General features: G+C 65.7%; 3 protein-coding genes across 21 annotated transcripts; all 3 read right to left on the bottom strand.

The window, feature by feature from the left end:
- Positions 1–51: 51 nt before the first annotated feature.
- Positions 52–5,961, bottom strand: HDAC10 (histone deacetylase 10). 12 transcript variants are annotated; one of them, XM_036865142.1, is made up of 19 exons: positions 5,364–5,959; positions 5,150–5,284; positions 4,825–4,921; positions 4,497–4,594; positions 4,293–4,397; positions 4,062–4,130; positions 3,754–3,880; positions 3,509–3,574; positions 3,282–3,341; positions 3,115–3,204; positions 2,870–2,976; positions 2,722–2,789; positions 2,382–2,610; positions 2,178–2,262; positions 1,690–1,781; positions 1,449–1,547; positions 1,136–1,214; positions 752–934; positions 52–665 (listed from the first exon to the last, which is right to left on the bottom strand). In XM_036865142.1, the coding sequence occupies exons 1-19, from the start codon at positions 5,420–5,422 to the stop codon at positions 477–479; spliced, it is 2,037 nt and encodes a 678-aa protein (XP_036721037.1). In that variant the 5' UTR covers positions 5,423–5,959; the 3' UTR covers positions 52–476. The 12 variants fall into 12 exon arrangements, 11 of the variants coding, with proteins under 11 accessions (XP_036721037.1, XP_036721041.1, XP_036721035.1 ...); XM_036865146.1 differs by having other exon boundaries at positions 2,382–2,481; positions 5,364–5,958; XM_036865140.1 differs by having other exon boundaries at positions 2,382–2,649; positions 5,364–5,958.
- A 1,851-nt stretch (positions 5,962–7,812) lies between these two features.
- Positions 7,813–16,489, bottom strand: MAPK12 (mitogen-activated protein kinase 12). Of its 3 annotated transcripts, none has more exons than XM_036865315.1 (12): positions 15,787–16,483; positions 15,585–15,714; positions 13,783–13,841; positions 12,805–12,916; positions 12,668–12,697; positions 12,366–12,413; positions 11,680–11,794; positions 11,385–11,456; positions 11,168–11,247; positions 11,010–11,088; positions 10,742–10,915; positions 7,813–8,354 (listed from the first exon to the last, which is right to left on the bottom strand). In XM_036865315.1, the coding sequence occupies exons 1-12, from the start codon at positions 15,909–15,911 to the stop codon at positions 8,275–8,277; spliced, it is 1,104 nt and encodes a 367-aa protein (XP_036721210.1). In that variant the 5' UTR covers positions 15,912–16,483; the 3' UTR covers positions 7,813–8,274. The 3 variants fall into 3 exon arrangements, with proteins under 3 accessions (XP_036721210.1, XP_036721209.1, XP_036721208.1); XM_036865314.1 differs by lacking the exon at positions 7,813–8,354 and adding an exon at positions 9,146–10,267 and having other exon boundaries at positions 11,168–11,241; positions 15,787–16,489; XM_036865313.1 differs by lacking the exon at positions 7,813–8,354 and adding an exon at positions 9,147–10,267 and having other exon boundaries at positions 15,787–16,488.
- A 1,463-nt stretch (positions 16,490–17,952) lies between these two features.
- Positions 17,953–24,719, bottom strand: MAPK11 (mitogen-activated protein kinase 11). Of its 6 annotated transcripts, none has more exons than XM_036865307.1 (12): positions 24,483–24,719; positions 21,746–21,875; positions 21,613–21,671; positions 21,431–21,542; positions 21,327–21,356; positions 21,197–21,244; positions 20,997–21,111; positions 20,603–20,674; positions 20,315–20,394; positions 19,776–19,854; positions 19,643–19,689; positions 17,953–19,236 (listed from the first exon to the last, which is right to left on the bottom strand). In XM_036865307.1, exons 1-12 carry the CDS (start codon positions 24,713–24,715, stop codon positions 18,958–18,960), a joined length of 1,284 nt encoding a protein of 427 aa, XP_036721202.1. In that variant the 5' UTR covers positions 24,716–24,719; the 3' UTR covers positions 17,953–18,957. The 6 variants fall into 6 exon arrangements, with proteins under 6 accessions (XP_036721202.1, XP_036721204.1, XP_036721205.1 ...); XM_036865309.1 differs by lacking the exon at positions 24,483–24,719 and adding an exon at positions 24,142–24,420 and having other exon boundaries at positions 21,746–21,887; XM_036865310.1 differs by lacking the exon at positions 24,483–24,719 and adding an exon at positions 24,142–24,418.
- Positions 24,720–26,334: the final 1,615 nt, after the last annotated feature.

Here is a 26,334-nt window from a genome sequence, read left to right on the forward strand (position 1 = left end):
GTAATCAACTGAGTTAACTAAATCGGGCTCAATAAGGGAGACGGAGTCAGACTTTCGCTTAACCGACGTTTACTGATTGGGCGGGGAGGGAGCGAGGGAGGGGCCATCCGTGCAGAGGCGGGTGGCCGGAGGGGGGAGTCTGCGCTGGGGCGGGGGATACAGCGCCCCTGAGCCAGTGTCCCGGGCAGCCCCGTAGCCTAACCCTCAGGAAAGAGGCCTCGCGCAGAAGTGTGCTGGTGAATGGTTAACAACAGGCTCTTGGGGGACTAGTTGGTGGTGTCTTTTCCGGGGTGTAAATACTCCCACCCTGGCCGATTTCAAGCTACCAGGTCACAGCACTCAAGGAGGAGCTGGGAAGAGGTGCACAACTGCTTGACGCGGCTATGAGCTGGTTCAGGGCAGCACCCCACTCCCCAGGACGTGAGCCCGTCCCGCCACAGAGCTCTAAGGCAGCTGTCGCCCAAGGCCCCAAGCATTCAGCCTGAGCCTGGCCCCCCAGCCTCAGTGGCCACCTGCAGCATCTTCCACCGTGGCTCCAGCTGCCCTCTCAGCTGCATCAGGGCCTGCACTTCCTCTGGGGAGGCCATGGAGAAGGGACCCAGGCTAGGGGCTGCCTCTCCATGCAACACCCTGGCCAGGACCACCGCGAGCTGGGGTGTGGATTCCTGAGTCAGCAGCAGAGGTGGAAGCAGTGAGTTGCTGGTTTCTCCTCACCTCCCACCCCACAGCAGGTCCACCCTGCCCAACTCACCTCATCCACAAGGACCAAGACTCGGCCCCCTGCTGGGCCCCGAAGCAGCGCAGCCAGGAGTGCAGCTTGGGGGTCCCGCAGGCCATGGGCGGGCCCCAGCGCCACCAGCACCAGGTCAGGCTGGAAGCTGTAGGCCAGGGGCAGCACCAGGGCCAGGACACAGCTCAGAAACCCTCCAGTCGTCTATGGGAGGGACAGCAGCATAGCCCAACCCCTCATCCAGGGAACACCCCTCCAGCTGGCTCAGGCCACCCCACTTCCCAATCTCAGGTGGGCAGACACACCCACAGTCCCCCCAGGAAGGGCAGGTGAAGGCCAGGGGTCTGGCCCTCATGCCGACGCCAGTGAGCAGCAGCTGCCCTGCCCTGTGACACCACCACTCACCCCTGGCAGTGGCACAGAGACGTGGAACATGGACAGGGCAGCTGCCTCCTTGCCCCCAATATTCAGCCATAGATTCCTCCTTCCAGGGGAGAGCAAGCATATGGATACATGAGCTTGTGTGTGAGATGCCGCCCACTGTCCAGAGCCCGGACAGAAGAAGGACAGCTCAGGGGGCAGGGATGCTAAGACCGCTGACCCTCTGTGCTGGAGACCCTCCTGGCATTGCTCCCAGGGGCCCTTCTGCCAAACTCCAGCTGCGGAACGCCCCACCCACCTGTCACCCCTGGGGATCCAGGGTGATGTGCCCACCCACCTACTTGCAGAACCGGACATACACATGACCTGAGAGTCATACCCATCATCCGTGAGATCTGGGGGCCGATCCAGCTGTCCCACAGCCAGACAAAGCAGCCTGGAGGAAGAGTTGGCTCCTGGATAAGCTGCACTCACCCCGCCTGGAGCCCATTCCCAGAGCCATTGCCACGTGGCCAGCCAGGGCAGGGGGTGCCCATGGGCCCTGCCTCGTAGCCTCAGACCAGCCATGTGAGGCTTACCTCTGGGCTCCGTGGGACAGGCCACACCGAATGGCCACATCCAGGGTGGCAGCTGCAGCAGAGGCTGGGGTGACTGCAATGCCACTGCTCACCTGTGGAGTGGATAACAGGTGTAGAGGGTAACTCCCAAACCACATAAACAGACCCATCTGTCCCTTCTTTTGGCCCGTGTCTACATGGCTGTCACCTGTGCACTCTGAGGTCAAATTGCTCCATTTCTGAAAATAAGATGCATAAAACTATAAATCATCCCCTTCACTTGTCTGCCAAAGAGCATTTCGTTGAGGGAACTGAGGGGGGTGTTCCTGAACCCTGTCCCTGGGGGCTGTTTTGGAAAGGGTCCTGGGCACAAGGCACAAGGCAATGCTCATGTCCACATGGTTCTGTACCACCCAGACCTCCCCTGGACAGGCCACCTGTCGCAGGCAGGTCCTGGGCCCTGCCCCTGACTCCATGGCCACCCCCCAGCCCCTCCCCGGTGCCCCTACCTGCCCATCCAGGATCCTGTCCAAGAGGTACAGGACCTTCCCGAGTGCAGTGAGGGCCCTGTCCTGGGCCAGGGCCTCATGTGGCCTGTGGTGGACAAACCAGAAGGACACGAGGACACAAAATGACACACAGACCACAGATGAGTCACACAGGCACATGTGCAGACATGGTCCCGGCCTTCTCCCCAGGCCCACCCTGCCCACCTGGCCCAGGCCTGCGTCTCTTCCTGTGGGGCTGACCCCTCCTCACAGAGGACATCAGAGGGCAGGGCCAGGGCAGCATCTGGCGCAGTCAAGGCAACAGCTGTGCGTACAGGGGGCGTGGGATTGAGGCGCAGCTGGTCCAGGAGGGAGCTCAGGGCAGCCACGTCCTGGGTCGCTGCTGCCTTGAATTCGGGCCCCCCAGGCAGCAGCAGAGGCGAGGGCCTCCCCTCTGGGGAGCGGGGGCTGGGACTCAGTACAGGGGCCACACCTAGGGGGTGATTCAGTGTCACAGCCACTGCATGAGAGCCTGAGGCACCATCCCGACCCAGGCCACGCTGACCTTGCTGCTGGAGGCTCATCCAGTGAGGGGCCTGGGCTACCCGGACACTCTCGATGGACTCCAGGGCGCTGCGAGGAGAAGCAGGATCAGTGAGGCCTGGCCTCCCACCCCTGGCCCTTCCCACCCTCCTCCGTCCTGCCCCTTGCACCTGGCATGCGGCACCATGGGCCCCGACAGGGGCGGGGCAGGGTCTCCCAGCAGCGCTTGCACCATCATGCACACGGACTGCGAGAGTGACTCCAGGTGGTAGCCACCCTGGGATGAGGAGGGGGCAGAGACACGAAGGGCAGGGGTGTCTGGGTCCCACGCAGGACGCCCTGCCCCACGAGGCAGGACCCCTCCAACCACCTCTCAGCCTCCGGCCCATGCACCCTCCCAGCTCGCCACAATCACCTCCAGCACAGCGCAGACCCGGCCACCAGCCAGCATCTGCAGCAGCTGCGTGAGGTGGGCAAAGCACTCTGGCGTGGCCTGCATCTGCCCCTGCAACCAGAGCCAGGTGTGATGAGGATCTGGCCCCAGGACTCCAGAAGCCCTCCCCAGCCAGGCCAGGCCCTCACCTCGGGATCCCCGATGGCTGAGTCAAATCCCGCGGAGACTAGGACCAGCTCAGGGTTGAACTGCAGGCAGGGCCCGGTGGGGAGAGGCAGAAAAGAAGCTGGAGCTGAGGCGGAGGGGAGGCCCCTCCAGAGAGATCCTCCTCACCCCAGGGGCTCTGTTCCACTCTGGGCACCGCATCGCCCCCACCCGCTGCCACTGAGACCGCCTCCACCCCCCACATGGTCACCTCAAAGGCCACGGGCAGCAGCACATGCAGGAAGGCGGCCACGTAGTCAGCATTTCCCATCCCGACCTGTGGCCAAGGGGCATCAGTGCTGGCCCTGCCAGGGAGGACGGCAGGGTCCTCACCCCTGGGACCCGGGCTCTGGGGGTGATCCTGGCACGACGCCCTGGGCTTGCACTCGGGGGAGGGGGGGAATGTGGGCTGGGGGAGGGGCTCTGGGTGGGGGGCCTGGGGTGAGGGGCAAGCACCTGGTTCCAGGGCAGGTTGACAGTGAAGCCAAGGCCCGGGCCCTGCCCAACAGCGTCTGCATCTGACTCTCGGAGATAGGGCCAGAAGCGCCCGTGCTCATAGCGGTGCCAGGAGAAATAAAGGACACTGCGACAGTCAGCCGGGGCCAGAGGGCAGGCCCCTCAGCCCCAGGGCTCCTTGCAGAAGCCTAACCCCACCCCACCGAGCACACAGCCACGTCTGCTCCCTCAGACTTTCCCAGGCCGGGCTGTGCTCGTCCTGAAAAGTAGGGTCGCAGGGGAGGGTCTTGTCCCCACCCCCAGCTTACCTGGGGTCATCCTCAAAGATATACTGGATGCCCTGGCCATGATGCACATCCCAGTCAACGATGAGGATCCTGGGGACAGACAGCTCTGGGGTCACTGAGGGCAGGGCCTCCCACCTCCAGGCCAGGAGCCAGGCCCAGGATGGGAAGGAGCTGGGTAGGGTCCCTCAAAGGCCCCCTCCGCAGCCTTCTCCTCTGGCCTGGGCCTCACCCTGCAGCCAGACTGGCACAAACCTGTGCAGCCCGTGCTGCCGCTGGGCATGTTTGGCTGCTATGGCCACGTTGTTGAACACGCAGAATCCATTGGCGGCAGCCCTCTGGCTATGGTGCCCAGGAGGCCTGGGGGTGGGAGTGGGGTGTGGGGCGTGTCAGGGTCATCCTGTGTCCTCACAGGGCCACCCACAGGTCGGGGCGGCCAGGGGAGGGGGCAGCTCTCACCTCACCAGGGCGAGCCCGTTGCGCACAGCTCCCGCCAGCACTGCATCCACCAGCTGCAGCGCCGCCCCCGCGGCCAGCCGGGCACAGTGGAAGGTACTCTGCTAGGGCAGGGGTGCAGGTAAGCCCCCTGCCCACTACCCCTCACAGGCTCTACCAAGTCCTGTGCCAGGCTGCAGGGCACCAAGCACTGAGCAGAACTGGCCAGGCCAGTCCCGGGTGCCCGCAGCAGCAGCCAGCAGGGCACTGGCACACGGGAACATTGCCCGTGAACAGGCACAAGTACCCGGATGTGTGACTGTGTGGGTGGGTGTGTCCCCAGGGCACGCACCGGGTGGAAGTAGACGGCATCGTACTGTCCAGACAGGGTCTGGAGCTCCCCGGTGCCCAAGGCCTGGGTCCCCTGCAACAGGGCCACATACTCCGGGCTGCAAAGGGGCAGGCAGGCAAGGCAGGGTCACCTGGAGGAGCAGGTGGAGGAGAAACAGGGCCTGGACCCCCAGTGGGACCGCCCCCCTCATTGCTCCCTCACCCACCCATCCAACGGTGAAACTGAGGCTTTGGGGGGAGGCTTGTTTGCCAGGCACCAGCAGGCTGGGGCAGGCCCAGGTCCTGGACCGCGGCTTCAGGGGCAGGAGGCCCGCCCCAAGTCTGACCTGTGCACCAGGCCCAGTTCCGCCTCCGAGGCCTCCCGGGCTGCCAGCCGCAGACACCTTTGCTCCAGGCCACGCTGCTGCAGGCGCTCCAGGGCTGTGGTCAGGCGCTCCGGGCACTCGATCTCGCACTCGGGGCTGAATGGACAGAGAGCTCAGAGTCCAGAGCAGAGCCCCTCCTCATCCCCCGTCTCTGCCTCTGCCAGGTCCCACTTACTCGTCCCAGAGCAGCCGGGCAGCTGTCATGTCCTCGTGGTACACAAGTGCGGTCCCCATGGCCTGACCGTGGTCGCTCTGGGCCACTCAGGGTGGGCAGGACCCAAACACTACCACTCACAGGCAGGTGAGTGCACTGCCCGCCCCCCTTGGCAGCCCCAGGGAGCAGCCCAACGCCTGGAGCACAGCCGGGGGCGCGGGCGCGGAGCCCGGACAGGAAGGAGGCCCCAGGCCCTGCTGGCGCCAGAGCTGGGCAGGGGTCGATAGGGTGGCTCGCGGGGCTTGGCTTCCGGCTTCCTCCAACTCGGACCTGGCATGGACCCGCCTCCGGCTGCCCCAAACCCCGCCCCGATGCAGCGGGGCGGGCCGAAGACTGGGCCCCTCGGGGCTCTGCCCACGCCGCCCTTCCCTCCAGCTGCGGCTCCACCTCCTACTCTCGCCGGAGCCGGGAGAGGGTCGCCGGCCTCGGCGCCCCTGCGTAAGTCGGAGGGGACGGGTGCGAGGACGGAGGGCCAGTGTGCCCAGGCTCCTGCGGACCGTCACGGCGGCCCCACCTGCGTGCTATGAGCCGAGCCACGCGGGTCCGTGCCCCTCCGCCCCAAGCCTCCCCCAGGCCCACCCTGACCCCGCAAGCCACGGGTCAGACGCGTCAGTAGCACATTGCGCCCAGCGCTGACCGAGGCCCCCCAGCAAGGGCTCAGGGAGGAGCTACGCGGGAAGGAGCGCGAGGCCGAGGGTCCTCAGGGGCAAGGCCACAAGGAGGAGAGAGCCTCGACAGGGGACGGTGGTCGTGGCTTAGCCCGGCCGCAGCGCAGCGCTGCCCCCAAGGCTCAAGAAGGGAGTGACAGTATCCGATTTAAGCTCCAGGAAGACCCCTGACCGAAGAGCGGAAGAGTCGGAGGGTCAGGGTTGTGGCAGAGAAGCTGGACAGGAGCGGCGCAGCGTCGGGGGAGGCAGGGCGGAGGCCAACAGAGGGAGTGTCTGGGCGAGGGATGAGTGAGTGAACGAATGAGGCCAGTAAAGGAAGAGTCGCGGGCCCAGCCAAGAACAAGATGGCCAAAGACGGGAGGAAACAGGGAGCCCCCCTCCTCAAACGGAGAGGTTCTGGGGACTGAAGACCCCGCGGGTCTTTGGGGACGGGGACATGGGCGGGATCTGGTCTTGGAGGCGGGGCCCGGGCGGACCTTTTTGAGGCAGGGCTTGGATGGGGGGGCGGTTCCTGGGGGGGCGTCTGGGAAGGCGGGCATCTTGGAGGCGGGGCCGCCGCGGGTGGGGTCCCGGGTCTTGTAGGCGGAGCCCTGGAGGCGGGTCTCTTGGAGGCGGGACGTGAGCAGGGGCCCTGAAATCTAGGAGGTGGGGCCCTGGGGCGGGCGGGCCCCAGTCCCGTTCTCTGGTCGCCCCGGCCGTTCGGGGGCGATCCCCAAGGTGGGATGGATGCAGAGGGAGGCCCTGACAGGGCCTCGCTGCCCGCGGCAAGCAGCCCCGCGTGGATCGCCACCGTCCTGGCCAAGCTACCTGCTGGCGCGGGTAGCCGGCGGCCTGCGGGGCTCTGGGAAGACGTGCCCGCCCCTGAGCCAATCACGGCGGCTGGAAAACGGCGTGCTGATTGGCCGTCCTGGGCACGTGGCCGCGAAGGCGGGGCCTGCGCCAGACCGCCCCGCCTGGATCGCTGAGAGCGGAGGGCCTGGGCGGGGCTCCGTCAGAGGCGCGGGAGGGCCCCTGGGCAGAGGAGGCGTGTATCCACTCTGGCAACTCGTCTGACCGTATTCGGCTGGACCAACTGGGCGCGTCCATCTGAGCCCCATGCCGGGAGAAGGGTGACGGCCTGGCCCCGCTTTGGGCGCGCCTGCCGGGGGACAGGTGAGAGAAGCAAGGGCGGGCGCAGGAGCCCTAGAGTGGCCCCTGACCCAGCTGCCAGTCCTCGGAGATGTCGAATGGCCGGCAGAGGGCTCCGCGGGCCCGCCAATGGCGGTGGGGCATGGCCGGGGGAGGCGCAGGAAAAAGAGCACAGAAACCACCCTTCTAAGGCACAGGCGTCTCAGACACCTGAGGTGCCTGGAGGTGTCTAGCGTGACCCCACCTCCCCAAGAACCTGGCCTTGGAGAGCGCAGGGAGCCCAAGCACCTGGGACTGAGACCCAAGTTGGACCCTAACCCCCTCACCCCCATCAGGCCCTGCCCTGGGTCTGGGTCCAGGGTCTTAGCTTAGAGGAAGGCCACACCACAAGAGGGGCAGGGCCAAGCCCTAATGTGGGGGGCTCCAGACTCGGGGCTCACTGGCACAGGACGGGGGGTTGGGGGTAGGTGGGCACCAGCTTTGTGACCTGGGAGGGAGGAGGTGCCCAGGCCCAGTGGCTCAAGACGGGGCCGAGGCTCCCAGGCCAGCCCCCTTACTCCATACAGAAGCCTAAAGGTGGAGATCCAGCCCAGGAATCAGGAAGTGAAGCAGAGTGGGAGCTACAAAAGGGTTTATTTCCTCCAGCCGTGTGGCCAATGTACATTTAAGGGGGGTGGCGCAGGAGCGTCCACACCAACGCCCCCAGGAGACGTGTCCCTGAGTCAGTGCTCTGCACCCTCCCGTCCTTCCTTTTCAGCACAGTCCAGAGCAGGCAGGGTCAGAGACTAGGCTTTGACCCCAAACCCTATCCCACCCCACAGGTTCTTAGGCTTCTGCTGCACCCTGGGGGAGGGGACCACTGCTCAGGGGGTCAGAGCCCAGCCCCAGGTCAGGGGGGCGTCCTGTCCAAAAAGTCCAGATGCTCCTCCAAGGTTAGGCTGAGGTGGGGTCTGAGAGCAGGGGAACAGGCTTCCAGAAGAGGCTCCATGGAACGAGAGGACTCCTGGGATGCAAGCCCCAGCCAAGGTCCCAGTGGCAAACAGGATCTCCCTTCCAGGCCCAGAGCCCAGGGGTATTCACAGGGCCGTCTCCTTGGAGACCTTGGCCCCCAGCTGTAGGGGAGGCTTGAAGCTGAGCACCTCTCTATATGTGACACCTGGGGCAGGGTGAGAGGGACAGAGTCATGGGAGAAGGGGCCCATCACCTGTTAAGACAGCTCCACAGTGCGCACCAAGGAGGGACACCAGTGACCAAGACGAAGCACTGGGCCTAGCTCATTGGTGCTCGCGGGGACCAGCGATAAGTCCCATGAGATTCCACTTGGGGTGGGGGCGGAGAGAGGAGGCCCAGAGCACAGGCTGTTAGTCACTGAACTAGGGGGCCCACCCGCCCCCCAAAATAACAGGGTCAGAGATCACCGCTGGGGTTCAGGCACCAGGTGGGCTCCTTTGTCCCACATGTGCAAGTCCACCTGTGTCCATCCACAGGGACTGTCCACCCTCACAGGGCTCCTGTAACCCACACCCACGGCCCCTAGGGTGGCCTTGGCTCCACAGCATGCCTCAGTGAAGAGAGGACATCTGAGGAATGTAAACCAATGTGTTCACTTGAGTGGAGTTGCTCAGGGTCCCACCAGGGCACACCCCAGCTTCTGGATCCAGAACATCTATAAAGGTTTAAACGAGTGTGGGGACTTCCCTGGTGGCGCAGTGGTTGAGAATCCGCCTGCCAACGCAGGGGACATGGGTTTGACCGCTGGTCCGGGAAGATCCCACATGCTGCGGAGCAACTAAGCCCATGCGCCACAACTATTGAGCCTGCGCTCTAGAGCCCGTGAGCCACAACTACTGAGCCCACGTGCCACAACTACTGAAGCCCACGCGCCTAGAGCCCAAGCTCTGCAATGAGAAGCCCTCGCACTGCAACGAAGAGTAGCCCCCGCTCGCCGCAACTAGAGAAAGCCCACGCGCAGCAACTAAGACCCAACAACGAAGACCCAATGCAGCCAGAAATACATAAATAAATAAATAAATTTATAAACGAGTGTGGAATTCCCACCAACCACCTGCAGCATCCAGCTTCCTCACCAGTGCTCATGTCCCCTGCACCATGCCCAAAGCAAGCCGTCCCAAAGGAAGAGGGGTGCTGCTCCGCCTCCCCTCTGAGCAGCCTGCAAAAGGACAGTTCCGCACCACCTACCCCAGGGTGCCCACGCTCACCTGGCCACGGGAACGCCCGTTTGGGGGACCACTGGTACTCCACAAGCCCAGTTCAGGAAGGACTGTGCCTTTAGAGCAGGTGGTCTGTGTGGTTTGCACAGCACACGGCACACTTGTATTCCTACCCCGTGGGGTGCCTCCCAGGCCCTCATCTAACCCTGGTGCGGGGGCCCATCCACACAGGGAAGGTTTGTGTGGAGAGGTCCTTGCTGTAAAGCTGGCTTTTCCCGGGGAAACAGGAGGTGATGAGTTTGCATTCCTGACCAGGGGCTCAACCACAAACAGACCACGTGTCCACCATGGTCTATAGTAAAAGCAAAAGCTCTCACTACAGTTTGTGGCGGAGACCGCAGAGAGGATCCTGTGGCCCATGGTTTTCGGTTTTCTTGTTATCTTTCTAGCAACAGAGAACTTACAAGCACAAAACCCAGCACGGATAAGGGCAGAGCCCCTGCTGGGGCTCCCCGATGACCCTGAAGAATGTGGTTTGAGAAGCACAACCCGTCCAGCCCCACCCCTATCCCCCACATCCAGGACCGCGGCCCCAGGTCTGAGGCACAGCCAGGACGGGGTCTAGGACAGTGGCGACCAGTGCCACAGCTCCGTCGGCGCTAACTGCTGCCCTCAGACGTCCCTGCTCCCCCAGGCGGGTCCCGCAGCCACCGAGAGAAGACGCCTGCCGTGCCGGAGTGGAGCTAGACAGGGCCCGTTCCAGCATGGGACGTCAGGGCCCCAGCAGAGGGAGGCCCGGGGGCTGGGCAGGCGTCCGAGCCCAGCCTCAGGCTGAGCAGGTGCTGGGAGCCCTCAGAGATGAAGAGAGGGGCCCTTGGTCTCCAGGCCAATGCAAAGCCTGGAGATGCAGAGCACAGGTAAAGGGAGGTCTGAAGTGCTCAGTGGGGCTAGAGGGGACGGGCGAGGGGTAGTGAGGAAGGGGGAGGTGCTATGGGCTGCCTGGAGTGGACCTGATCCTGCTGGCAGGACGAGAGGGGAGTGTAGCTGTCTAGGTAGGAGGGGTCCTGAAAGGGGCACACAGGCCAGAAGATTCAAGAGGTATGAGCAGAGGCCTGGGGGAGTGGGTGCTGAGGGCCTCCGGGGTAGCCTGGCCTCTGGCCTAGACATGCGGAGGCACGCTGGCAGGCCTGGGGGCTGGGAGAGGCCAAGTGCTCAGGTGGCCTTGGCCCGGAAGCCCAGCTGCCCCGACCTCCACTGTGTTCCTCACCTAACCTGCATCCCAGGGTGGGGGGACCCAGGACTCTGAGCCCTGGCCACCTGCACGGGGCTGGTGGGGTCCAGCCACAGGCCCTGCCCAGAGCCCCCCACTCACGCTTCCACTCGTCCAGCATGCGGTCCACGTCATCAAAGGATTCATCGTACTTTTGGGCCTTGGGCTCGTCCTCTGTGTCGTGCAGCGACTCGAAGTAGGGGTGGGTCAGCGCCTTGGCCGCCGTCACCCGCCGCTCCGCATCCAGCACCAGCATTTTCTCCAGGAGGTTCACGGCTGGGGGAAGGGCGGATCAGGCCAGGCCGAGGGGAGGGTCCCAGGCCCCAGTACCCATGTCACTGACCCCATGCCCACCGCGGTCCCACCCTACCCAGAGGGCTCGCGTTGGTCAGGATGGAGGCAAAATCCTTTTTCTGTAGCTCAGGGAGGCCCTTCATGTAGTTCTGAGCCTGTGTGGGAAGAAAGGGTGAGGCGCCGGCCCCCAGGCCCAGACCCAGGCCTCCAGCTCACGCCCGGCTCCCGACTGACCTCGGCACTCTGCAGCCTCTGCACAAACTCAGGGGGAGGCGTCCCCGTCACCTTCATGATCTCCTTCAGCTGGTCTAGGTCTTGGCTGAGGTCAGGAGCACAGTGCAGGGCCAGAGAGCAGAGCTCACCTACCCACCCAGCCTGGGCAGTGTGCCTGGCCTGCTCCCCGCAGGTGTAGGGCAAGCCTCCCCCGCACCCGGCTCCAGGTGTAGGATACGGTCGCTGCCTTTGAAGAGCGTCTTCCCTGTGATCATCTCAGCCATGATGCAGCCCACTGACCAGATGTCCACTGAGACAGAAGCCCCTCCATCAGGGCCCTGTGGGCTGGGGAGGGGGGCACACACAGACGCGGGAGTGGGGGCAGTGGAGGGGGGCATGGGCCCGGGAGCCATCGAGCCTACCACGCCCTGCCCAGCCCCGGCCCAGCTCAGCAGCCTCCCCGCAGAGCAGCTCGGGCAGGGGCGGGCTAGGAAGCTGGTGCCGCGGGGCCGCATCTCCGGGCAGCTCCTCACCCGTCTGTGTGTAGTGCATCCAATTCAAGATGACCTCAGGCGCCCGGTACCACCGGGTCACCACGTATCCAGTCATCTCGCTATCTGCCTGCCGGGCCAGGCCAAAGTCCAGGATCTACAGCCAGAATCAGAAGGTGGGGCAAAGCAGTCCCTGGGGAGTGGGTGGGCCAGCCGTGGTCCAGAAGACCCCAAGGGGACTGGGCACACCGGGGCCTCGTGCCAACCCTCTGGGGCCCGAGGTCGCAGCCAGGTACCCCTAAGCCTCCCTGTGGGTTCCTCCCCACAGCCAGTGCACCCAGCCCAACCGACCATGCCTGCCCCTGACCCTTCGAACAGGCACTCCAGGGGGCTCTCCTGCCCCTGCTCCTCCACTCCCTGCGAACCGCCGGGCCCTAGCCAGCGATTTTGGGAAGGCCTGCTCAGCCCTGCCCTGGCTCAGGTACGGGGAGCTGGGGACACCACCCGCCCTTCCCCTCAAGCAGGTATGGGAGTGTGCCCCGTGCCACCTCACCCAGTGCCTCCCCAGGGCCCATCTGCCCATCAGCTGCTCGGCCACTGCCTGGATGGCTGTGGTCTGTCCCTCCGCCTGGGCCTGGGCCAGTCCACCTCCAGGCCTGAGGGCCAAGGGGCCGGCGGGCCGATGGGCAGGTGTTGGGGGGGCCCCGAGCCCCCAACCCCACACACACCTTCAGCTCACAGTCCTCGTTCACGGCCAGGTTGCCAGGCTTCAGGTCCTGGGAACAGAAGAAAGGTGGCCGTGCAGCCCCGCCCGCCAGGGCGCAAGCGCCCGGGCCCGGGCAGCTACTGAATGTGCGAGCATGGGGCTAGGCCAGGGCACCCCGCAGCCCTTCCAGGAAGGGTGGAGGTGCACAGCCCCCAGGCTGTGTGCAGGCAGGGTGCCCCCTCGCGGGTGAGACAGGAAGCTCCAAAGGTGGAGCCCCTCGCGCGCCCACAGCCAGGGGACGCGCCCACCGTGGCCAGGACTCACCCTGTGGATGATGCCAGCAGCGTGGATGTACTGTGGGGACACAGAGGGGTCAGCAGCGGTCAGTGCGCAGGAACGTCGGAGCCCCGGCCCCGCCTAGGGGGACCCCACCCACTCTGGCGGCCCCCCCATGTCCCCACCTTCAGCCCCTTGAGCATCTGGTAGACGAGGAACTGGATCCGGTCCTCACTCAGCTTCTCGTGCTTCATGAGCTTCCCCAGGTCGGTGCCCATGAACGGCATCACCAGGTAACTGCGGGGTCAGGGAGGGGCCAGACAGCCGGGGTCACGCCCGTGGGCCTGGGCTCAGGCCCTGGAAGACCCTGTCACCCCGCAGCACCCGGTCCCCACCTCCCACAGCACTGCACTGGGCTCTACCCTCCGACCACCCACCGGGCCCTGCGATGCCAGGCAGGTCGGACTGTGCTTTGGGGACTCCTGAAGGGTGGCCTAGGGGCTGGGAGACCAAGGCTCATAGGCAGGGGAGGGGGCGAGAGAAAGGAGGGAAGTGCCTGCGGGCAGGGGTGTGACAGCAGGACATCTGGGTCAGAGGGGCAGGCTGGGCAGGTGGACGGAGACACAGGGAGGGATGCTTAGCACCCCGCCAGGACACCCTGCCAGCATGAGTCCTTGACCTCTGCCAGGTCAGGCAACGAGGAGCCTGTCCTGCCCCGCCCTTCCCGGGCCAGGCCCCTGGCTCTCGGCCAACAGCAGTGTGAGGCCAGGGGTGGCCACCCGGGCAGGCGCAGGGCAGCACTGGGTCCCCCCTGCCCGCCAGCAAAGGTCAGCAGCTCCAGTTACAGGCCACACCCTTAGCGCCAAGCTTCCAGAGCACGGGACCCACTAACAAACGCTCAGGTACAAGGCTCACACCTCCAGCACTGGAGGAGGAGGCCCAGATCCACCCAGTGGTACCAGCACCGTGGGTCCCCGGGGCATGCGGCAGGGGGTGGACGGTGGTGTGGTGAGCAGGTGGGCAGTGTGCACCTGACCCCCATCCAGGCTGCAAGGCAAGGCCTGCCTCAAGCGGCCCACCTGCCAACCCCACACCTGAAGCAGACACCCAAGAGCCACCCGACACCACCTGCTCTGCCCGGCCAGCCCCAGGCCGGCACTCACAAGTCTGTGAAATCATCCAGGGTCTCATTGGGTGTGAACACATCCAGCAGCCCAATTACCTGGGGAGGAGGCCAGAGCACCAGGTGGGCTGGGGACACAGATACAGCGGAGGGCACACCCTGCTCTGGGCAGGAAAGGCCCCTGCAGCTGTCCTGGTCTCCCCCCGCTGCCCACAGGGCCCAGCTCTGCCCACTGGCAGCTCAACCCTGCCCTGGCACACATGCCCATAAACAAGGGCTATTTTTGGATGGTGACAGCCGGGATCCTTTGGGGGAGGGACAGCCCCAAGTCTGGGTCAGCTCCCAGCCATCCAAGGAGCTCCAGCCCCTTGGCCCTTCCTCCCACTCTTCCTATCCCCACTGAAGACCCAGGAACAGTGTGGGGACAGCCAGTATCTAGCAGGCCCTTCCAGGGGCCATGCCTCTGCCAGAGAAGTCCAGGCAGGCAGCACTATGACCAAACCGACAGCCAGACCCGGCCCCGCAGCCCTCTGGTCGGGGGTGATGGACAGCAGACAGGTAATGTGACAACTGGCACCTGGGGCTTCTGGTGACAGGGCCTCCAGGGACCCCAGGAGGCCTGCACATCAGAGTGGCTGGAGGGACAGGTGGATGTGCTGGCAGGGGGACACCTGGCAGAGGTCATGCGAATGGTGGCCGGGCAGGAGGCAGAACACTCGGAGCGCTTGAGGAATACGGGGAGAGAGGCCAGGTGGCCGAGGACCAGGCCAGGGAGCAGCCAAAAAGAAGCCGAAGAAAACCCAAGCACGCCCTCGACACCAGTTGAAGGCTTGCTTTAATCCTAGGAGCCACGGCGGAAGAGTTTAAATCGGTGTGATGCTGAATGTGTCCCCTGGCTGCTATACGGAGACAAACCGGAGTGAGGTGAGAGTGGACAGTAGGTGGAGGGACAGCTAGATGACCAACGCAGCCACCAGGGCCAGAGACGTGGGCGGGCGGGAGGAGGGAACAGTGGGACGTCCAGAGAGGGGCCTGGAGGCAGGTGAGGCCCGGGCATCGGGAGGAGGATTTAGCAAGAATCCCGGAAGTTAAACGGGGTCCACCAGGTTGGTGGAGGCTTCTGGGCCTCCGCAGCGCAGAGGGCGGCCTGGACTGGGGGGAGGGGGAGGAGGCCTGAAGCGGGCACAGAAGGGGCAGGACTGGGACCTCAGCCTCTCAGAGCCTACTTCCTCCAGAAAAAGGGGTTTGTGAAAGGCAGCGCTGGAGGGAGGCGGCGGCACCCGGACGCTGAGGGTCTGCTGAGGCTCAGGAGGCGGAGTGGGGTCAGGAGAGGGGCTGGAGGAGGGGGGTCGGGTGGGGCGGCAGGGGGATGCCCGCGAGAGGCTAAGTGCCGCTTCCAGGAAAACCGCTCCTCCCACTTGAGGTCCCCTCTCACCTCGGGGCTCCTGGCTGGAGGCAGGGTTTGGAGTGAGACCTGGAGGATCCCCTCGGCCTGGGCAAGTGGCCGTCCCCTGACCAGACCCTGGGCCGAGGAGCCAGATGCGGCTCCGGGAAGACGCCAAAGAGCTAAGTCCTTCCCGGGACTGGCCCAGGCGGAGCGGACTAGACCCCGGGGAAGCAGCTCTCTTAGCACGAGGCGGCGCTCGGCCCTCACCACTGTGACCCCCACCCCCGGGGACACTGCCTGACCCCTCGCCTCCGCCCGCCCCGCCACCCACGGGAGCAGCCCAGGGGCTGGGTAGAAGGGACCGGGTCTTCGGGGCAGGATTTGGGGGGAGGACGGAGATGAGCAGAGGTGAGGTGATGGACGCCGGGCCCGGAGCTGGGGGCTGCGCGACTCACGTTCTCATGGCGCATGTGCTTGAGCAGGCGCAGCTCGCGGTAGGCGCGCTTGGCGAACAGCTCGGACTGGAAGGGCCGGTACAGCTTCTTTATGGCCACCTTGGCGCCCGTGCGGCTGTCCACCGCCGAGCTGCGGGGCGCACCGCTTAGCGGGAGGCCCGGGCCACCCCGCCCCCGGCCACCCCGCCCGGCCTGTGCTCACCACACGGCGCCATAGGCGCCCGAGCCCACGGGCTGCAGGTCCTGGTACACGGCGCGCACCTCCCAGGCCGTCTTGGTCACCTCTTGGCGGTAAAAGCCCTTGCGGGCGAGCTGCGGAGAGCTCATGGCTGGCCGGGCACCGCCCCCGCCGCGGACCCCGCGGGCGCTTCGCCTCGAGGGCCGGGGACCCGGGATCCGTGAGACGACCTGGCGCGCACCCCGGGCCACCGCGCGGGCAGAGCCGGCTCCGCGCCGCCGCCGTGGCACCCTGCTGCCGGCTTTCGCGTCCGGGCTCTCCGGAGCCGCCGACCCCGGCCCGAGCCCAGCCCCCGCCCGGGTAGCGCGCGGCCCCTCCCCTGCGGGCGGACCAACCGGCCCCCGGGCCGCGCGCACGTGACGCCCCTTCCGCCCTTCGGCCCCTCCGGAAACTTGAGGCGGCGGCCGCCGCCGGGGAGGCCGAAGGCTGGGGGAGGGGAGCGCCGCCCCGCAGCTCTGTCCCAGCCTAGACCCAGACGCGGCGCCCGAGACCCCGGCCCGCCTCCGCACTCCGCACTCGGGATGAACTACGCGGACCCGAGTGGAGGCTGTGTCAGCGGGGCGCCGTGGGGCTCGCGCCTCCTCCTCACGACCGCGCCCCCAGGGCGCTGGCCCGTCCTGGCAGCCTGAGCTTGTCCACTGCCACCCCCAACCGCAAACCACTGTCCACCAGCCCCGCCCACTTCCAACTCCCCGCCCCCAGGACGCCCTCACCCTGGGGCTGACCCATCCACCCCCCAGTACGGGGTTCCCCGGCCCCTATCTTGCCTCCATCCCCCTCTCCCAGTGAAGAAGTTGATTCTGTCTCCCAAACTCAGGCTGCCTCCCAAGCCGGAAGCAGAGAGGGTGGGCTTTGTAGGTCCCCCTGGGCCCCTGTGCTCTGAAGGCTGCTCCTCGCTGCCCCCGTCTGGGTGGAGACTGCTCCAGAGATTTGCTCGTCCCTCTGCCTGTCCCACCCCTGCCCAGCGGAGGCCCTCAGGTTTGCTCTTCAAAGCCCAGCCCGAGCCTCTCCACTCTCTCCAGGGAGGTGTGCCTGACCCCAGGGGTGAAGGGGGGCCCTACTGGGGCTCTCTCGGTGGGTGCCCCCTTACCCTTAGGTGGGGGCATCATCATTTCATGGGTCTGGCCCCATCCTGGACCAGATGCCGCTGGACGACAGAGCCCCCAGCCCCGTGGCCCAGACCTGAGAGTGGGGTAATAAGATCCCCAGGGCCCCCTGCCCCGCCCTCTGTGCCCTGTGCCATGAATCAGCAGCTCAGCAGCTCCGGCCTGGCCAGAGCAGCTTTACAGCTGGGCTGCGCGGTGATCTGATCGGGGTGCTGAGGAGTTGCAGGCTTGTCAGTGGGGGCAGCCTGCTGTCACTGGAGCCACAACCGCCCATCCCCGTGCCCTTCATGCCCCGGGCTGCCTGTGGCACTCCACCTGTCTCCTCCAGGAAGCCCCCTGCTGGCCTCCTTACTCCCTGTGATGGGGTCCAGGGGTCCAGAAGGGTCCTGCATCAGGCCAGACTCCCAGATGGGGCATGTCCCAGTTCTGCTCCCATCCCCGCCCCCCCCCCACAGGACTTGGCCAGCCTGGTCTCCAGGGGTTCTCCGAGACCTGAGGACCAGCACCCACACTGACCAGGCCTCTGCAGGCCCAGCTCCCAGATGATCCCCACCCCCACCCCCAGGGCCTAGGGCAAAGGCATAGAAGGTCCCTATCCTGGGGATACCCTGCCTTCCCAGCCTGAGCTGCAGTGAGCAGCAGGGGCTGGTAGCTCAGTGTGTGTCCCGAAGGCTGAAGCAGCCCTCTTTCCCCTTAACAAGGAAGGAAAGGAAAGCTGTCTCCCTGACCCTGGGGAAGGGCAGGCCTTTGCTCCCAGAGACCTCAACAGCCCCCACCCGTGTCCTCCCTGACCACTGAGTGAAGGGGCAGGTCTGGATCTGGGCCAGATCCTGCCCAATGAACCTCTGAGGGCAGCGGGTTGATTGCTGGTGGACATCACGCCCTGTCCAACTCAGATCCCACTGGCCCTCAGGGAGCAGGGAGGGTGAAGATGGCTGCTCTGACCAGGGACCAGGGGGATATGGCCACCCTCTCCAGGCAGTGGGGGCAGCGAGGGAGCAGGACCTAGAGCCGGAGACACAAGCCGAGTGAGAGGGGAACTTTATTGCGAAACCCTGGGGCAGGCACTTGGCATTCAGACCTCCCTGGTCCTGCAAGGTGAGAGGTCACCACCTGACAGACGCCCCTTGACGGAGGACCCACACCTCCCACACGCCTGGAGCAGGGCCCTGTCCCAGAGGTCGCTAGGTCAGCTCCACTCTGGAAGGCGGGAAGAGGACAAGGGCTGACCCACAGACTTGAGCACCCCAGCGCCGGGCTGCAGGGCCAGAGGGTGGGCAGAGGTAGAGTGGGCAGAGATTTCTTCATCAGCTCTGGCCAAGGTCCAGGATCCGGGTCCACATCGGCGTGTGTGTCCTCAAGGCTGGAGGCCCCCATGCCTGCCAGCCCCCCAGCTGGCACGGTGCCCTCATGCCTCAGAACCCTGCTGCAGCCCTCACACCCAAGGAGCAGGGGGCTTTTGCTCACATGGCTGCCCACGGCCACCTGAGCCCCTTGCATGCTGCCCAGCAGGATCTCAGTAATGCCCCCTCCCCACCCACACCAGGAACTGAGGGGAGGGGAGGCAACAGTAGAGCCACCCCAACTTGGGCCTCCTGCTGGTCATGGCCACTGGCCCTCAGGTGCCCTCAGGTTCACATGCGCCTGCATCTGCTTTGACATGTGAATTCCAGGAGCATATATGTGCCACACAGCATAGGTGAACACATGGCTCCAGGCAGCTGTCCCCACTCTGCCACCCCCATGGAAGATCCTTTGAGTCTCAGCACTTTCCAGGGTAGCCCCCCACTTCCAGGCTGAGCAGCTCTGACCATCGAGACCCCTTCCTTTGTCTCCAGGAGGCTCCGGCCCCAAGGCACCACCCCCCACAGACAGCCCTCTGCGAGCCAGGAGATCTGGAAACAGACACACTCCCCAGGGGGGAGCTCTTATGGCACCCAGGTCCCCCATAGCGAGGTCCCAATAGAGACCCAGGTTGCTGGGAGGGGGTAGGAGGACCAAGGAAGTCCAGGATGCTCTATCCAGACTCCTACACCCATGGCTCACACACGTGCAGGCTTCCCACAAGGAGCGGCGTGTAGACAAGGGTCCCAGGCCAGGGGTGGGCGCTGCTGGCCGCAGTGGTGTTGGGAGGTGCCCCTCGTGGAAGTCTGGCAGGCCGAGGAGGGAGGGCAGGCGGGCTCAGGCCCTTCCTCGGGTCCGAGTGCAGCTGGCGAGCCGCATTCCCCTCACTGCTTAACGTCCAGGCTGCCAGGCGGCTGCGGTGGCTCTGGGGGCTTGAAGCTGAGGACTTCCTGGTAGGTGAGCTCTGCGAGGGGAGGGTGAAGGGTGAGCTCAGGCCTTCAGCAGCCCAGGCCCACCACCCTCTGAGAGCAGCCTCGGCCCATGGGCCCCTTCCTGGGCCTGCCCCGTGCTGCCCCCAAGCCTCTGCTGGACACACCCAACCCCAGCTCTACCTGCCCCCCCTAGAGCGGGGCTGGGGGGCCGTGTTGTTGCCTCGCTCAGACCACTCTCAAGAGGAACTGGAGCACTTTCTGCAGAAAACAGGCAGCGCCCAGCCTCTGGGGGATGCAGCCCTCAGGCCCACCCTTCCACTCCTCCACCGTGCGCTCCTTGGCCTCAACGCTTTCGTCGTAGGGCTCGGCCTCGGGCTCATCCTCGGGATCGTGGTACTGGCTGAAGTAGGCGTGGGCCAGGGCCTCGGCTGCACTGACCCTCTGGTCGCTGTCCAGCACCAGCATCCGTCCCAGGAGGTCCACAGCTGCCGAGGGGCGGGGTGCGGGGGTGGTCAGCTCCACAGCCAGGGCTAGACGTGGAGCCCAGCCCAGACCTAGGCCCCATCCTCACCCAGGGGGTTGGCTCCATGGAAGATGCTCCTGAGGTCCTTCTGGGGCATGTGGGGCAGGGACTGGATGTAGGTCCGGGCCTAGGAGCACAGCGGAAGGGCCTGAGGGGGCTGTTCAACGCCCGCCTCCCGTGGCCCTAAGCCAGGCAGAGGCTTGCCAGGAGAAGCCCCCAGACTCAGTCACTCCAGCAGGCCTGGGCAAGGGCATGCGCGGACCAGAGACCTCCCCACTCTGGATGTGGCGGCTCCAGCACCTTGCCTGCCCCTACGTGCCTGCAGGTCACAGGCCTGGTGCCACTCCACTGTGCATGGCCGGGACACTGCAGGCGCCAAGGTTTTACCCTCACTGTCCCTCATGCCCGGAATGTCTCCGCAGTTCACCTGTTTCCCCCTGAAGGGGTCAGCGCCTGCCTTGGGGTCTATTCCACTGTGACCCATGCTCCCCCCGTGGTGCCCCATCTATTCCCACAGCGCCCCTTCCTCCAGAGTGCGGGCGGGGGAGTGGTTGGTCAGCAGAGGGGGCTGGTGACCGATGACTCACATGTTCTGAGGATATCTTTGCCAGAACCTCAGGGCTGGGTGTGCCCACCACCTCCATGATGCGCTTCAGCTGGTCGATGTCTGCCTGGCTCAGGAAATGCCCAACGGCCAAGCACGGACTCTCCCCGGGACCCCAAACCCCAGACGTTGGGTCACTGCCCAGAACCTGCTCTCCTGCCGCTGGGGACAGTGAGCCCAAGGTGGCACGGAGTGGGGCAGAGCCCACCCCCCTCGACCCCCACCGCGCAGCAGCAGACCCTGGCTCGCCCCTAACCTGCGCCAAGGATACAGTCATTTCCTGGGAAGAGGGCCTTTCCCTGGAGCAGCTCGGCCATGATGCAGCCCACCGACCAGATGTCCACTGTGGGAGGAGGCGTCTCCATCAGTCTGCCCACCCCAAGTCCCTCCTCAGAGAGCCGGGGGCTGGCTGCACTGCGCCAGCCCAGTGGCCCTGCGCTCACGCTCGGGCCCAAAGCCAGCAGCCCCTCCTCTCTAGACACAACCCTGGGCAGGGGGAAGCGTCAGCCCAGGACCCACCGTGCTCTGCCTTTCTGAAGGTCTGTTTGTGAACGCAGGTCCCACACCTGGCCTGCCCCCCGGGGTCCTTGGCCTCTGGGGCCCGGCCCCACCCCCTCCCCAGGCCCGCCGGCCCCACGGGGCGGCCCCACGCGGACTGACGTCACCTGTCTGGTTGTAGTGCATCCAGTTCAGCATGATCTCAGGGGCCCGGTACCAGCGCGTGGCCACGTAGCCAGTCATCTCCTCGTCCGCCTGGCGCGCGAGCCCGAAGTCCAGGATCTAGAGGCAACCCCAGGCTTGTCAGCGCCTCCGGGGCTCCGCCTCCCCGCCGGCCGACCCGCCAGCCCCTCCCCCAGCCGCTCACCCGCAGCTCGCAGTCCTCGTTCACAGCCAAGTTGCTGGGCTTCAGGTCCTGCAGGGCGGGCGCGGCGTGAGCGCAGGCAAAGCCGCCGCCGCAGGAGCCCCACGCGCCCCCCCTCGCGCGCGGCACCTACCCGGTGGATGATCCCCGCCGAGTGGATGTACTGCGAGGGGGAGACGGCGGGGGCGTCAGGTTCTGCCCCCTGCGCCCCCGCCCGCCTCCCACTTCCGCGCCCACCTTCAGCCCGCGCAGCAGCTGGTACACGAGGAACTGAACGTGCTCGTCGCTCAGCGCCTGGCACTTGACGATGTTGTTCAGGTCGGCGCCCATCAGCGTGGTCACCAGGTACCTGGGTAGCGGCACAGATCAGCACAGAGTCCCCACCCCGACCCCGCGCCCTCCCCGCCACGGCCGCTCACACTTCGCTGAAGTCCTCGAGGGAGGTGGCCGGCGTGAACACGTCCAGCAGCCCGATGACCTGGGTGCAGAGGGCAGTCAGGGCTCGGCGGCCCGCGGGCGCCCCGACCCCCGGCCCGGCCGCCCCCGGCTCACGTTCTCGTGCTTCAGGTGCTTGAGCAGCCGCAGCTCGCGGTACGTCCTCCGCGCGTGGATCAGCGACTGGAAGGGGCGCGACAGCTTCTTCACCGCCACCCTCTGGCGCAGCCGCGTGTCATAGGCCGAGCTGCAAGGCGGCCTGTGAGGCCGAGCCTCCATCGCGCGGTCCCCACAGGCCAGAAGGCCTCCGGCACCAGGAGGCGGTCTGAACACTCCCTCCAAGCCTCTCCCCTCCCTCCTGGGGTCCTGCACCTTCCTCCAGAGTCAGCTCACCCTCCACCCTGCCCTCTGACCCCCAGCCTTCCCAGCCCACCTGGCAGCCCAGGGCAGGACCTGGATTTCTCCTGTCTCCTGGCCCCAGTGACTCTTGCCCCCAGCTCAGGGTGGAAATAACAGCCCAGGGAAACAGCCAGCGGCAGACAGCAGGCAGTCCTCCAGCTCCCCCATAGGCCAGGGGGTCTGGGAGGCCCCCTGAGGGGGTTCCAGAGTCACCTCCAAAGCCCCCAAATATTCAAAATATGGAGGAAAACCTGACCAAAGGGGTTTATTCCATCATTGTTTTTCACAACGAGAAACTGGACAGTAGGAAATACCCAGCAGAGGGTGGTGCCTGGACCCACAGAACATCTCCCCTCGTGCAACCCCACTCCCCTGAGGTCCAGACCTGCAAGCCCCACACCCAGCTACTCTTCACAGGAGATGCCACACTCACGGGCATCATCCTCAAACACAAGTGGCTGGGTCATCCAGTGGCCCCGCTGCCCCTCGGGAAGGGATGCCTTCGCCCAGTGTTCCCTCTGGCTGCTGCTCGCCCCTTCCCTCCCACTTGATCTCCCGTCTCCAGGATCCAGCCTCCCTCCAGAGTGAGTGGAGCCTCAGCCCACCTCCCACGCCCACGCGGCCCAGGGAGCAGCTCCTGCAGGACCTGGGGTGCTCGTGGGCCCAGGCGGTGGTGGAGGAAAGCCCCTCCCCCATCCAAGCCACTGCTGGGGTGGGAAGTAGGGGAGTGGCTCTTCACTTCACGGGGTGTGCGCGCGCGCGCGCGCGCGCGTGTGTGTGTGTGTGTGCGCGCGCTTATGCGCGCGCAGCAGATCCTTTTGTGTCTGCACAGTCAACAAAGGACTGTGGGAATTGGCACCGGGTCACCAGCTTCCTCAGACATCAGAGGAGGGAGGGAGCCCATCACCGGCATGGGGGCCCTGCAGAGCTAAGTGGTGGAGAGAGACCTCCCCTGGGGAGCCTGACTATCCCTACGAGTTCCCAGAAGGCACTTCCAGCAAGGGCTCTGTCAGATCCCCCAGGGACCACTCACACATTGGCCCACACCCTCTTCCTGCCCTTGTGGTCTTAGAGATGAAGATAGAGGCCTGTGGCTGGAATGGCTGGAATGGCCTGAGGTTCCTGATGGCTGGCCAGTGGCAGAGTGAGATCTGAGGCCCAGGGGACCCCAAACCCCTGCTCCAGGCTCCAGTGCTGGGCCTTGGAAGAGGGTCTGAGAAGTCCCACTCCTAACCTTCTGCAGGATCCTGGAGCAACACCCTGCCCCCAGGGGCCCTGCCTCCCCACACCCATGACCCCGCAGTCACCTGGCACTTCACGGGTTCTGGATTCTGGGGGGGCACCTCTCAACATCCACACCCACAATCAGGCTCACTGTCAACACTGCAACTGCAACCTGGACTGTCCACAAGCCCCTTGCCACCCAAAGCCCCCTCCAGCCTCCACCCCACCAGGTCCAGAGGCCTCCCCCGTCCCCACCCTCCCTCCTGTCTGGGCTCCAGGGCCTAACTGCAGGCTGTGGTGTGAGCTCTCTTGGTTGGGGCAAAAATGGGGCGGGGGGTAGACGCCCCCTAGGGGGGATGGTAGGCGTCTCTGATCAGGCCTAAGCCCCATTCGGAGTCTGAGATCCCTTGGAAAATGGGGCAGTGGACTGGACCCACGGGGGAGCTTGAGGTCGTTCTCAGGTGAGGGGTTTTGCCCCCCACCCCCCAATCTGGGCTCTTCTTTTTCAAACAGAACTACCCACCCTGGGGCGGGGGTATCTGCCAGAGCCCAGGGCTGCCTGGCCCTTGACCGGGGGCACCCCAGATGCATGCTCAGACATCCAGGGGCCCGGGAGACCTGCCCGCCCTTTCGCCAGCTGTGACGCCGCAGGATTCGGGCCTGGAGGGGGACACTCCGGGTTCGAGGGGCGGGAGGACGACCCCTCTCCCGCCGGGGAGAGGCTCGGGTAGGAAAGTTTCCCTCACGCCCCCACCCCCCATTCATTCCTCGGATCCGCGTAAGGCCCGGGGGCGGAGGCAGGGCGAGCCCCTCCCCACGCCGGGAACCCCGCACGGGCGGGGAGGGGGCGCGCGCTCAGTCCCCCCGCCCTTGCCCCGCCCCGCCCCTACCAGACGGAGCCGTAGGCGCCCGAGCCCACCGGGCGCAGCCCTTGCAGCCGCTGCGGCACCTCCCACACCGTCTTGTTCAGCTCCTGCCGGTAGAAGCCGGCGCGCGGGCCCGACATGTCCGGAGCGGCCGCAGCTCGGCCCGCGCCCCGCCCCGCGCCCCCCGCCCCGCGGAGCCCGAGCCGGAGGCCGGAGGCGGAGCAGAGCGGGGCGGGGCCGGGGAGGGGGTTCCCGCAGAGGAACGCGCGGCTTCCTGCCCCTCCGAGGCGGCGGCCGAGCGGAAACCGGCCTTCCCGGGGCGGGGTGGGGGGGTGGGGGGAGGGGGATGCCGCGGAACGACTTACCGCCCACCTCCCGGGGTCCACGCACTTCCCCAATATCCGCCGCGTGGGTCCTCGGCGCGGCACTGCCCGGACCAAGGCCGCCACCACCTCTCAGGACTCCGCTCCCCGCACCCTCCCCTGCCGGCACAGATGCCGGCACCTCCCCGCTGTCCACCTCCCGTCCCCGCACCCCGCCATCCGCCTAGTCCGGGTCCTGCGTTTAACGCCCCTTCAACCTGCTCTGGTCCGTGCATCCCTTCTCTCCTCTCACCTGCTCCGGGCCCTGCACCTCTTCCCCCAGCGTGTTCCCACAGAAATGAAGATAGAATCCTCTAAATCAAAGAAGCCAGGGACAAACCATGGGAGGTATTTTTTATCAGAAGAGAATATACCCCCTAATAAAAGCTAGGCATTCGGTTGGATAGGGCCCGTCCGCCGTGGGCAGATGGAAGTGCCTTGGATCCTGGGTCAGCCTGGCTTCCCTCCCCCGTGGAGGCCATGCGGCCTTGGCGGTGTGCTTCGCTTCCCGGTAACCCTTCCCCAGACTGGTGTGGCATCCTGCACGGGCTGGCTCCAGGGCTGGGCCCAGCTGCCCCTTGGGAGAAGCGTGACTGCTGGGCCAGGCCCGGAGACCAGCCCTCAGGACCAGGGACAGCGGCGGCACCAGGGGCCTTTGGGGTGTTGGGCCCGTAAGAAGCTCTCCCCAAATGGGTCCTCTTTGGGGCCTGGTACCTTTCCTCCTTCTGAAACAGCTCCCTCAGCAGTCAACTCTTCGAGGAAGCCCACCCTGACTTTCCTAGGTACTGCGGGGCTCCCCTAGTTGGAAACCACAGTTCCCGAGATGTGGTGAACTCTGCCCAGCACTGCACATTTCCTCTCTCCACCTGGAAGGTGCAGTTCGCACAGGCGGCTGTACCTGTGAAGGGGAGTGTTCCCTATTTCAGCATCTGTCTAGAGCTCTAGACCAGAGCGACTACTTCTACTTCCCACTTAAAGTGACAGTGGTTCGGAGAGAACACTTGCCTGGGATATAAATAGCCTCCTGACCCTCCACCCTGCGGAAGCAGTGGGTAGAGGCTGGGCTGCCCCCTCCCAGGAGAGTGGGAAATCAGGCTGAGGTCCCAACCTTCCACTTTTTTGAAACAAACTAAAACCTGAGTTTTTATGTGAAATCTCCTGATATTTAAATATTGATAACCAAATTAAAATAAAACATGTCAACACAGTACCAGGCAAACGGACACTTCTGCCTGGCAAATCTGGACCCTGGGGGGAGCCCAAAAGTGAGAAAGGAAGCAGGGTCCCAGGCCCAGCTGCTCCGGCCTCAGTTCCCTCTCTGGGAGCCAGCGGAGGTCGGCGGGGATGGGGTGAGGACGCCGGTGTCCCCTCCCCCAGCCGCCCCACCCGGGGCCTCCTCGGGGCCTCACGCTGGGGGCACTTTCCCGGCCTGCCGGGCGAAGCAGCCGAGGTTTTGTGCGGAGTTAATGGAGCTTCAGCTAAAGCAGGGGAAGAGGAGGCGGGAGGGAGCAGCGGGCCGTGGGAACCGGCTGCGCGCCGCAGGGAGGGGCGGCCTTTGTCCTCTCTTCTCCACGGGGGCAGGGGTGTCTGTCGACCCGGAATCCCAGCTGCGAGTGGTCAGCGCTGACCAGAGGGGAGCAGCCTCACTGCCCTGCTCAGCGGTCACACACCGCGCTGAGACCCTCCCTCAGCATTCAGCAAACCTGCCCTGGCACAGGGGCGCCCGCAGTGTGCCCGGCCGCCCGGGCAGATCAGTCTCAGCCAAGTTGCCCTCTGGAGGGGAGGGGGCTGTGATACTGCAGGGGAATGACCAGGGAGGATTCCCCGTGGTGGTGGGGTGGCAGGGAGAGCGCAG

This window comes from Balaenoptera musculus, chromosome 10, assembly GCF_009873245.2.
Source record: "Balaenoptera musculus isolate JJ_BM4_2016_0621 chromosome 10, mBalMus1.pri.v3, whole genome shotgun sequence".
Lineage (NCBI taxonomy): Eukaryota > Metazoa > Chordata > Mammalia > Artiodactyla > Balaenopteridae > Balaenoptera > Balaenoptera musculus.

Coding starts and splice junctions, on each gene's coding strand:
- MAPK12 (XM_036865313.1), bottom strand. CDS start 15,911: ATGAGCTCTCCGCAGCTCGCCCGCAAGGGCTTTTACCGCCAAGAGGTG. Junction 12,698..12,804: donor AGATGCTCAAGGGGCTGAAG/GTGGGGACATGG, acceptor GTGTCCCCACAG/TACATCCACGCTGCTGGCAT. Junction 11,089..11,167: donor AGAGGCTGCAGAGTGCCGAG/GTCAGTCGGGAG, acceptor CTTCCCACACAG/GCTCAGAACTACATGAAGGG.
- MAPK11 (XM_036865307.1), bottom strand. CDS start 24,715: ATGCACGGACCAGAGCAGGTTGAAGGGGCGTTAAACGCAGGACCCGGA. Junction 21,245..21,326: donor CGGCGGGGATCATCCACCGG/GTAGGTGCCGCG, acceptor CCCGCCCTGCAG/GACCTGAAGCCCAGCAACTT. Junction 21,112..21,196: donor ACGAGGACTGCGAGCTGCGG/GTGAGCGGCTGG, acceptor GGTTGCCTCTAG/ATCCTGGACTTCGGGCTCGC.
- HDAC10 (XM_036865137.1), bottom strand. CDS start 5,422: ATGGGGACCGCACTTGTGTACCACGAGGACATGACAGCTGCCCGGCTG. Junction 4,922..5,149: donor GAACTGGGCCTGGTGCACAG/GTCAGACTTGGG, acceptor GCCCCTTTGCAG/CCCGGAGTATGTGGCCCTGT. Junction 1,215..1,448: donor ATGTCCGGTTCTGCAAGTAG/GTGGGTGGGCAC, acceptor CTCCCCTGGAAG/GAGGAATCTATGGCTGAATA.